The sequence below is a fragment of the Phaseolus vulgaris genome, chromosome 1 (assembly GCF_051622355.1).
Source record: "Phaseolus vulgaris cultivar YP4 chromosome 1, ASM5162235v1, whole genome shotgun sequence".
NCBI lineage: Eukaryota > Viridiplantae > Streptophyta > Magnoliopsida > Fabales > Fabaceae > Phaseolus > Phaseolus vulgaris.
Window position 1 is genome coordinate 48504801 of NC_143498.1, and position 12015 is coordinate 48516815.

The 12015-nt window shown below is 31.8% G+C and overlaps 1 protein-coding gene across 1 annotated transcript; it reads right to left on the reverse strand.

The window, feature by feature from the left end:
- Positions 1 to 3885: 3885 nt before the first annotated feature.
- LOC137814549 (ABC transporter G family member 39) lies at positions 3886 to 11633 on the reverse strand. The gene is made up of 20 exons (XM_068617351.2): positions 11013 to 11633; positions 10819 to 10939; positions 10558 to 10646; positions 10197 to 10281; positions 9806 to 10096; positions 9624 to 9714; positions 8434 to 9334; positions 8157 to 8317; positions 7915 to 8018; positions 7647 to 7812; positions 7477 to 7557; positions 7058 to 7194; positions 6405 to 6737; positions 6014 to 6304; positions 5842 to 5925; positions 5569 to 5702; positions 5237 to 5464; positions 4980 to 5151; positions 4515 to 4769; positions 3886 to 4422 (listed from the first exon to the last, which is right to left on the reverse strand). Exons 1-20 carry the CDS (start codon positions 11375 to 11377, stop codon positions 4153 to 4155), a joined length of 4359 nt encoding a protein of 1452 aa, XP_068473452.2. The 5' UTR covers positions 11378 to 11633; the 3' UTR covers positions 3886 to 4152.
- Between the last annotated feature and the right edge of the window lie 382 nt (positions 11634 to 12015).

A 12015-nucleotide genomic window follows, 5' to 3' on the forward strand; every position in this document is an offset into this window, starting at 1 on the left:
TAATATATATGCCATAAACTAGAATAAAAACTCTAGAAACATTGACCATTTTTCAATGTGACTCAATCACAAATCAACATGAAAGATTTTAATTTTGTAATATGAATTTTAAAATCTTAACAAAATAATTAGTTTTTTTATTAATTGAACATGTGATTATTAAACTTTTGTAACAAAAACTAAAAGTTTTACCTTTCCACTACTTGAGAGTGTTCAAATTTGTTATTAAATATCGATTGTTGTTTTTAAATATTAAGAGTGTTAATCTGGAATTGTTCATCTGAATATATAATAATTATAATAACAAAAATTAGATGATTAACTATGTTTCGTTTGAACATAATAAAAAAAATTATCAGTAAAAAATATATTATATTAAACGGATGTCTAAGCCGTGTACAAAAATTTGTCTGTACAAAAAAGTTTAATAGAATATAGAGCTACCCAGCTACATATGCAAATAATAATAGGTTTTAATATGTTCCAAATTAGATTAAATGCTAGCATTTTTAATTTTCGAAATCAATGTTTTTTACGATCATCGACGATTTAGAAAAATACGTGATAACACAGTTAACCTTATTTAAATTCAGATTAAATAAAATTATATTCAAACAGGGAATTGGTGTAAATTACCACTCAATAAAAAAAAGTTGTCAGTAAAATATAATTAACAATATTTCAGTGGGTTTAATCTGTTCAATATTCATAATTTTAAAAATTTAGGTAAATTCCTTATAAATTAGAAGAAAGACAACATTAGAATAATTTAACAAGGTTGATAAGTTTAGATATCACCTTACAATTTATCATTTACAATCAAAAGTATAATTATTTCAAATTACATAATATATTACTATTATTATATAAAATAAATAAAGCAAAACAGTTTTTCAGCCTATTCTCTCACTCAGATTCTACATAATTATTTCCATACATTCATATCTTCTCATTTTTTTTATTTTCTTATCTATTACAGATAAAGATGTTTATTAATCTAGTTAAGTTACTTATGGTGTGATTTATAGATGAATACGTAGGATTGTGAGGATTGTTTTTTATAAGGTTTAAATTATCCTAAAGTGATTACAATAATTCTTTGTTGATAAAAGAAAAATTATATGGGTGTAATAAAAAAAAAACTTATGCATACCTCAATTAATAACATTGCCTACTTTTTTTTATCAATGTGTTGATCTATACTTTCACTTCAATTGATAACTGTCTACAATTGTTTATTAAATTCATCAATACCTTCACAATAACTTTTTATCAAACTTTTATTGTCAATTGCATATATTAAACTGCATTTAAGAAAAGATGTAAAGACTCTATTTTTTTTAATAAAATGTGATTTTTGAAACAAATAATTTTTAGAATTTCATTAAGTATATTCAACTTGAAAACACATGTTTTTAGTTAAAATAGTATCGTTACCACTTTCTCTTCTGGTTTCTAAATTATTAATTTATACGTATACACTTATTTTTATTAATTACTTCTAATAAACTAATCATAATAAATCTTCATATTCTAATTTATTTATATTATACAATATTATGAATTAATTATTATAATTCTATTTCATTATATATAACTTCTTTTTTAAATGGCACAGTTCACCGTAAGTAAAATATAATATTAATAATTAATTCATAATTTCTTTGCACTAATTTAACTAATGTTGTCATTGATTTGTTTCATCGTTTGCATAATATATATATATATATATATATATATATTGCATAACTTAATATTTTTTTATTAAATAATATTTTCTTAATCAGTTAGATTAAAAAATAATTTCATGATTATGTTTTCATTATATGCATTAAAATCAATCTGCTAAAAGACAAATCTTTCATTATTTTGTTATTATTGTTCAACATAAATAACTATAATAATATAACATTAAAGTTAAGTTTGAAAAAAAAAACCTTTAAAGAAATTAATCACATAACATTTAACAAAATGACATTATATATATTATTTATTTATGTTTTAGATATTATTTCGATCTTTTCATTCTTCTCATGCACATATTTTCCGTGTATTCTTTCTCTCGGTTCTCACTCTCCCTTCTCTGTACCTTCATCTATTCTAATCTTATCTTTTTCAGATCCGATTATATACCTTGCACTAGATGAGAGTTAAAAATTATTTTCAACCAAACATTTTTTCAATTAAAACCTCTAAGTGTTGAGTGATTTTCTTGAAATGAAAATCTGAGAATAAAGAGTTATAGGTAAAGAAAATTAACTTAAATTATCTTTATTGATGAATTTGGAATAAGGTCGGTTTCGTTGTGAGGATTTAGTAGAATAATGCTTGTGTTTTATGTTGATTCCTAAAATATTTTTAATTGAAGGTGCTGATAAAAAGGTGTATAATGCTTCTTTTGTTTGTTCAACTTGATAATCCATGCATTTTGTACATACTTGTATAAAAATAAATGTATACTTAACATTTGTAACTAAAAAGAATTATATGAGATGCAAACAAACTTTACAACACAATTAGAATACTTAAATTTATATAACATGTTATCAAAATATAAGATAGTCATCCAACATTACTCTTCCAAATTCTAATAAGATTGGCAAAAAAAAAAAAAAAATTAGTCAAGTTTGCCTAAAATTTTCCCAATTCAATTAAAAAAAATCTTGACCAACTTTTGATGAAAAAATAACACCGTTCTTGTCTATTAAAAATAATTCCTACATTGACAAAAAAATATTAATCATAATGGACATTACAAAGAACTAATGGATATTTGTCCAAAAATAGCTTCACCCACTAACACAACTTGACTATAACATCTACTAAAAATAAACATATCTACAATATCAAAAACATAATCTTAATAATGTAAAAAAAAAATCATATTATTGTTAATAATTTTTTTTGACTTTGATCGATTGAAAAATAGTTGTATCAACATTGACATAGAGAATTAGGCAATTAACTTGACTTATGTTGACCCAAATAACTCTAAATGATTTTGACCGAAAAACAATCCTATTGACCTAACCAGAAAATAATCTCAATTGATATAACATAGTAGAAAAACAATATTGATGTTGACCAAAAAACCTAACTAACATCAGACTACATCGTTAGACAATAATATTGAATTACATTAATGATAAAATAACTTTAGTAATGTTGATAAAAAAAATTATGATTCATTTTCTTCTTAAAGAAACATTCATGAACATTATTAAAAACAATGTCGAATTGATGACACCTTAAAGTCAATTGAGTTAACAATATCTTAGTCTAAACCAAGTCAACAAAATACTAACATTATTAAAAGTTGATAACACCAATGTCAATTGAGTCAACAAAATACTAACAAAATACATCAAGAAAATAGTATGATTAGAAGATATATGAATTTGAAAGTATAAAAATAATCAAATTTTTAATTCTTAGATAAAATTTGAAATTTCTTATTTTTTAGAAATCAAGTTCCTCTCATAAAATTATAATTTATTTTAAAAAATATTAAAAATATTAAAAAAAATTATAAAATATTTTAGATTTTAAAAAATATTTACCTCCAAGTCATTATCGTTACAAGAAAGTTTACACAAATAGGCACTTGCAAGCTACCTCATCTTGGCCAAAATACATATATGAACTTTATATCTAAAGCTTTCGAATTAAGAGTTAGTAAAATTAAATTATGAAAAAAAAACAAATAAGTAAACCTCCACAAAACAAAAGTATTTGATCCCAATTACTGAATGATTAATTAATAGTGTAAGGAAATGCAAAGATTGTGCAAGAACGAATTGTTATATTAATTGAAGGAAGCATACGTTGCTAGAGCCATGATAATTTAACTGATGTTGTTGAAACCAACAAATTGAATTATAGTCCTTTAAAGCAAAATAAAATAACTTATGTATAACAATGGCAAGGATCAAATTTACAATGATGAATAAAAGTGAAACAAATTCTCCTCGAAATCATGCATGCCTTGTAGGCTTTTCACATGTTATTTTAAAGGTTTGTGACTTCTATTCAGTATTCTCACAGGTAAAACTACTCTGATTTTAAACTACTTCAACACCTATTTTAAACTACTATACCAATAAATGTTAGAAAATTGACACTGGATCCTAAACTGATATCACTTTGCTGAGGCTACCTCTTTTGGAAATTAAGAAATTTGATGCCATAGGCAAAAACGAATAAGAAGAGGATGACCCAGCCTACATGAACAGCAGCAACAACTGGAAGGAAGTCATACTCAAAACCAAAGTTTTGTTTCAGGAATTCCTTCAGTTGCATGGTTCCATTACCTGGTATCTCCAATTCTACATTTCTGTCACCTAGTTGTGAGGTAATAAGGCCATACAGTGTCCATGAAACAGGAGAAGCCCAATAATACCATCTCCACCAAATAGGAATTTGCTGTGTAACATTTAGGAGAAACAAAATTAGCTTTGTATGGAAAAGGAGTGTCATTTACCATGAATTTCATATCAAAATGACAAATCACTTACCATCCTAGGAATGATAAAGCCAGAGAACAAGTTCCAGAAACTCAAGAAGAAGGACATACAAATGGCAGCCACTTGGTGACCCGGTGTTAGTGCTACAATCATCATCCCATACAATGTGAAGTACATGAAGCTCATGAATATGTAGTAGTAGAACCAAAAGAAGCTTGTTGCCTTCCAATCAAACCCAATCGTTGAGAAAAGCATAAGAGCGTAAATGGCTGTTTGAATTGCATTATAAATTGCCTCTATTGCCACCTGCATAATCAATGAAGTGTCTTTAGTTTGAATATATTTTCTTTCCTTTCCATTGGAAGGAAGCCCTTGCCTATGGAAATTGTCATATGAAGATTTGTCATCTCCAAAACAGCATAAGCTAGCTTCAATAACTAAAAAAAATTCGATTTACTAGTTTTTTGTGAAATTTATAAAAGGGTGTCTATATGCCGCTCTATCTTTGCTTTGTACCTGCCCAAATGCATATGGCAATGCAGAGTACATCCCTGCTGCTCTTTCACGATAGAAGATCGTTCTTTCAATGGCTACAACTGGTTGTACTGATGAAGCATTCATGGCTCCCATAAAGAATACAGCCGCGTACATGGCTCCCAAAAGATTCCCCAAATCTTGTTGTTTATGGCTGCCATCAAAATTTGTTAAAGAAGTGTCAAAATGGAATAGTAACTTGAAATGCAAATTTTAGTGTGAAAGGCTTGTTAACATACGTTTTATGGGCTTTATTCCAGAAAATGGCACCGAACATTATTCCCTCGACTATTGTCATGAGGAATCGGACAACATTATACTGAGGATATCTCCAGTAGGACCAATATTGTTTCCAGAAGTTAGCTTTGCACTGAACAAAAAACGATTGGGAGTACTTGGTTGGAAAGTATAAGTCCTTGGAATCTGGTGATGGAGTACTGAGCTCCTGAATAAGCTCCTCGTTCCTCCTGAAGAAAAGTACAGAGAAAACAAATAATTACAAAGACAGAATTATTGTAGCATAAATCAAACAGTAAAAAAGGTAAGATAACTAAAGCATGAAAAATCATACCGGTAAAGGGTAGACTTAGCATAAATCTCTGCAAAATCTACCTCAAGATTAGCCTCAACTAAAGTAGAGCTGATATCAAGCATCCACGTGGCAGGATTATAACCATTCTTGATTTTTGGAACCCCTGGGACAGCCTGAAATATATGCACAGTAGATACACTTATATGAAACTTTTTCTGATTAAAATAGAACTAGCCAGTGCTGCAAAAAGTATGAAGCTAGCTAAGTTCGATCTCAAAGACACTATACGCATAGAAATGATGCAATACTCACTTCAAAATATTCTACTAGCTTATGTGAGTGGCGACCAAGAGGTCCGGCATAGATAACCTGTCCTCCTCTTTTCATCAACAAAAGCTACAGTAACAAAATAAACAAAGCTATATGTAATAATCTTCCAAAGAAATAACATAGACACTCTATAGTCTATACAGTCCACACTCACCTCATCAAAAGCTTCAAAAATGTCTATACTTGGTTGATGAATTGTGCACACAACGGTTCTCCCTGTGTCTACTGTATTTCTCACAGTTCGCATAACAATAGCAGCAGCTCTGGCGTCAAGGCCAGATGTTGGTTCATCCATGAAGATAATTGAAGGGTTGGAAACCAGTTCTACAGCAATGGTAAGCCTTTTCCTTTGTTCTGTTGATAGACCATCCACTCCTGGAAGACCCACAAGTGCATCTCTGATTGGGTTAAGCTCAACCAATTCCATAACTTCTTCAACAAACATCTGTCACCAAACAAAATCGAACTTAAAAATATTAGCATTAAAGTTTACTAAATTCATAATGGCCGAGAAAATATAATTTTTTAGTTTATCCCCCACACACCTTTCGTGTTTGTTCATTTACATCTGAAGAGAGGCGAAGCCATGCTGAAAATATGAGTGATTCATATACAGTAACATGTGGAGAATGAATATCATTCTGTTCACAATAACCACTGACACGAGCAAATGTTGATTGGTTCTTTGGGTAACCTGAGATGCTAATATTTCCTTCGATGTATCCACCTGTTTTTCTTCCGGCTAATACATCCATAAGGGTTGTCTTCCCGGCACCACTAACACCCACAAGTGCTGTCAATATGCCTGGTCTAAAAATACCACTAACATCTTGTAGTAGTTGAAGTCGATCACTTTTGATTCCTCGACTCTTCATTTCCTGATTAATAACAGAAGATTTACTAGGAAGAAAAATGAACAGGTTTGAATTAAATTCAACTATTTCTAACAATTTTGATAAACATATAAAAGCATTCATTTTATAAGAACAATTAACATGACATAAGATTTGAAAAATAGATTTTATATTTAATCTGTCATGAATTCAAGAAAGCTAAGCTATTTATGAATTCAAAGTGTTGGTAACGTGATTGAGTGATGTTACATGACCAAAAAGATATGGACATCTACAAGATGGAAATTTTTTGTTATCATAGCATGTACGGAAGTGAAAGCACTTTCTAGAATTCGGTGACTTACTGCAGGCATATCTACGTAGTAGCTAATATGGTCGAATGCGAGTGAAAGAGGTTGGAAAGGTAGAACCATTCCTCTTCTTGGTTCTTGGTTCGAAGAAGTAGCAATTTCTGAAGAACTTTCCATTGCCATGCCTGTACCTGCTATTTCAAAAATAGAATAGCGCCGCCAAAGGAAAGGTGTCACTGAATTGCACGAGAACAACTTGCAACTACAATTTTCAAAATATGTCACAGCAAAATGAAGAAAAGAATCGTAATGAAAAACTAACATAACTATTGCAACTAAACTAGTGTGAACGTGTTTCTGAATTAAAATTAAACCTTCTCCTTATTAGTCTACAACCTACATTTTTCTAAAATAACAATAAGATGCACTTGGAATCACCAATAAATAAAGGAAAAGTAGAAAGGTTTGAGAACCTTCAATATGCTGTCTAGAGGATGACTTTGTATTCTTTTCGTCACCTTCATCCAAATTGACTCCTTTTGAATCTCTAAAAGCTGAAATTTTGGTTGGCATTAAAGGTATTTATCATAGGTGCAAAGTTTACGGAATTAAAGACTTTGGAAATCAAAAGGATATGACTTACTATCCAAATAAGTTAAAGAAAGAATGAATAAGATGTTGAAGATAATAGAAAACCCCAGCAAGGCTCCAATGCAGATCCAAAACCAATATTCTTCTGTATAGAAGCCTCTAGATTTCAGAAGCGCCTTTCCAACTGTAGGTTCATTAATTCTAGAGTCTGTATTTGGCTGTAAAAGATAAAGAAAAATGATGTTCATAGAATAGAAGTAACTAACGCCTGAAACAAATTCATCTTGATGTCTGCAAGTATGAGAAAATTGAATTCTTACTTTACTCCATCTTTCATCTAGGAATTCATTCATTACTATGGCATTCTGACCATACATCATAGGAGATAAATAATAGCCCCATATCATCCATGGCTCAATGTCATCTACAAACATCAAAAGAAACCAGGTTGCAATAGTTTGAACTAAAAAAGAATAATACAAAAAGCTTAACACATATGACCTTATTAAAGCTTCACTAAACTAGAAGATCTATCCAAAATTAAGAAGTGTCAACGACTTACTTCTGGCAATAACAAAACCTCCAAGCACAAATATCAATTGCAGGGCCAAGGTACCCAGTGTATTAGCAACAACTAGTGTTCTACCAGCTGCGGCAAGAAACCGAAATAGAGAGAGAGCCATCTGATGAATGCAAAAAAATGCCAAGAATTGTCGGAAAAATCTGATGAAACAAAGGGAAAAGTGTGGATTAAGAAATTTTTATCATTCTAGTTTAGAGAAATTGAAAAATTGGTTAAGTTGCTTTCCAATGCCAAATTGCAAACTCGTGTTAATTACCTGCTAGCAGAAGGAGCAAATCCAATTGTGTAATATGTAACGATAATCCATATCCCTGATTCCAAAATGGACAGAGGGATCTTGAGAAGCCAAATAGGCAAACCAAATGCCCATGCAGGGTAGAACTTGAAATCCCTTTGTTTGTAAAAGACAGGAAGCTTAAAAACAGTCATAGATAGTTCTGCCATCCCATTAAACATCACGTTTACTAGACTAAAGAATAATGCTCCATAGAATTTTTGTCCATCTTGAACTGTTCCAACTGGCATTTCTGTTTTAAGGAACATAGTAAATGTAATAACAGCCATGATTGTTATCTGTGATGTCTTGAATATATAAACAAAAGCACTGCGCTTCATAAGTAGCCATTCTCTTGAAAAGCATGCCTTCAATAGCTCCCAGTTTGTTATACCATATTTGTCTTTCACTAAGGCAGCAGGGTGGGCTCGGCTCTTATCGTAAGGAACCCCAAGCTCAGTAGCAAGTTTCTCTCCTATGTCAAAGGAACTAAAAGCTTGTACAAATTCAGGAACGGAAACATATCTGTAAGGTTCATCTTTTCTTGACCAATATTGTTGCTGGTCTTTCTTGGATGTCACTTCTTGTAAAAAATCAGCAATTCCTTTTCGCTCAGGACACTTGAAACCCGTGTGTTCAAAGAACTCTAGCACATTGTCACGTGGACCTTGGTACACTATTTGACCTTCTGAAAGTAGGATAATGTCATCAAAGAGTTCAAAGGTCTCGGGTGCTGGTTGTAGAAGAGAAATCACCATGGTTACATCCATTATATGAACCATTTGCCTCATGAACTTGCATATCTGGAAGGTGGTGGAACTATCTAATCCTGTTGATATTTCATCCATAAATAGTGCCTTTGCTGGTCCTACCAGCATCTCCCCTGCATCCATTTACAATTAAAATAGATATTATAAACTAATAGATAGTTACAAATGCTTATTTAGAAATCATCATTTGAAAAGACTGAAGGTTGTTAAAAGAATACGTATCACAAGCAACCAGCCCCTTAGTAAGTACTTAGTTATTATTATTTGAAAAACATATATATTTTTAAGGAATGAATCTCTAGCATACAATACGAATTAGTTTTAAAATGTTAATAATATAATATGATGTGTGAGATTAAAACTTTGTTTTATTGGTTGTGCATCTACTAACAAAAAGTTAACCTGTTGTTACTCGCTTCTTCTGTCCACCAGATATGCCTCTTCTCATATCATCTCCAACCATAATGTCAGCACAAATATCCAACCCAAGTATCTGTCAGAATATAATAGATGACAGCTTACATACAAGCGGATAAAATAAAATCACATGGGTAATATTTATAATTTAAAGTGGAGACACCAACCTTGAGAACATAATCTGTTACCAAATTGGTTTTTTGACCTGATAATGCTATAGCCTTCATGAATGCGTCAATCTCAGGGTCTGGTTTTATTCCTGCTTCTCTCTCCCTTCTTGAGAGTTCCACCAACGCTTCATACCTTGTGCCAATACCTAGACAACGTCCTGAAAAATCTAATGTCTCCCTCACTGTCATTTCTCCATAGTGAATGTCGTGTTGACTAATATATGCACAGGTTTTTTGTGGAACAAATTCATTTAGCTCATGCCCACAGTAAGTGATTCTCCCAGACACCTGAAAACATCTCAACATAAAACTCACTTAGTATTAAACAAAAATACACATGATATAATGAGGAGATATAATTGAAGTAAACAGAAAAATGAGAACAAACCCTTAAATCACGATCAAGTTTCCCTGCAAGTGCCAAAAGCAATGATGTTTTTCCAGAACTTGGAGGTCCCAAAAGAAGAGTCATCCTTAGATAAGCACCAAATAAAATAAGTCAAAATGATAAAAAAAAATCATAAAATTGTCTAATGCAACTGGGAGTCAACTAATGAAAGAATTCATAAAAGAAATTTTCCCCTTTGTAGAACTTGGCTTTCCAGAGAAAAATACAGCACAATCAAGATCAATCCATCTTTGAAACTAAATTTGGATTTTTGAGTATATTCAACAAAAATCATTAGAATTCTAAGAACTTCTGAAAACATTTTTCGTTGTTATTCTGGTGAAACTTTTGATGGGACTACCTTGACGGTTTAACGATCCCACTAACATCTTTAAGAATCTGAATTTCCCTCTTCCTGGACGGTGCAAGGTGAAATAATCCCAGAACACTCTGCGGTGTATAAACAAGAAATCAGACAAAGCCTTGATTAGTACAGTAGCAGTAGCCATAGCACTCTCGAATTTAACTAAAAATCACATATATGCACTGAAATCCAATGCAGAAATCAGCTTGCTTCTGAATCTGAGAACAAAATTTTTCAATTAGAATAACAAACAAGTACCTCAAAAGCATTGAGAGTAACATTAAGCAGGGAAGGGAGAGCTCTACTCCCAACATGCACATCACCCTCCACAGATAAATTCTCGCACCGAACTTCAATCTTCGGAATTTCAATCCCCACTCTACAATAAAACAAACACAAATCAGGTCAGAAAATAATGATAGCTACATAGAATAGAAACATTAACCACGTACCTGTCGACTCTATCTCTAAGTCTGCGTAGAAATTTCTCATTATCTTCCTCAACAATCTTGAGTATGCTGTCCATCAAGAGCTTCCTGTCGGGTAAGCAAAGGTTGGAAACATCGACTTCATCAAGCACCACGTGTCCATCGTCGAGCACGTGCTTGAGCACCCCTTTTCTCATCCGTTCAAAAGTTGGCAAGCGTTCTATGGCGGCCCATTTGAGCTCTTCCTCTTCATCCTCGTGCGTGTGGCGACCACTCACGTTAAACACGTCGGGCGTCGCCGTCCACGCCTCCCTGAAGCTGGACGTCGTCCAGCTCCGGCGACTGCTGGCCGATACCGCCAAATCATCCCCCGCAAGTGCCGATGCCATTCGTTAAAACTGTATCTATCTGACTGGTTCTTGTTATGAAACGTAACAGTATAGAAATAGAAATTTAGGTGTATGTCTGTATCATCTGGAGCATGCAGTTGGTTGTTTGTGGAGTTAGGAAGAAGAAGAAAGTGGTGGAAAGTTTGAGTGTTGAGAGAAAGCTTGCGTATATATAGAAGGTGGGTGCTCAGATATTTACGTCACAGTGGAACCATTTACTCACAACTCACAACTTTGATTCGCATGCTCTGTGGACAAGTGTCTCTTTCAATCAATTACTTTCTACTTCTGTTGTTTTTGTTTGCCACTTGAGGTTCAAAACTGTTAAAAATGTTACAGTTTTCATGAAGACAATTATAAAGAAAAATTATAGTTTGACATTAAGATATTCTCACTTTACCCATATTGTTATAATAGGAAAAGATTTCTTTAACAAGTCAAACCACACTACCCACAGTAAAATAATAAGGAAAAGATTTCTTCCAAACCACTCACACACAGAAAAACCACAGCACCCATATACTTCACACCACATTATAATCATATAATGATCTTTAAAATTAAAAATAAATTAAATATTTTATTTATTTATGAAGTGAATGTATTTTTATGTTTAATATGGTTATAATATAAAAATA

Coding starts and splice junctions, on each gene's coding strand:
- LOC137814549 (XM_068617351.2), bottom strand. CDS start 11,377: ATGGCATCGGCACTTGCGGGGGATGATTTGGCGGTATCGGCCAGCAGT. Junction 9,335..9,623: donor GAAGAAGCGAGTAACAACAG/GTTAACTTTTTG, acceptor AAATGGATGCAG/GGGAGATGCTGGTAGGACCA. Junction 5,926..6,013: donor TTTTTGAAGCTTTTGATGAG/GTGAGTGTGGAC, acceptor TTGTTACTGTAG/CTTTTGTTGATGAAAAGAGG.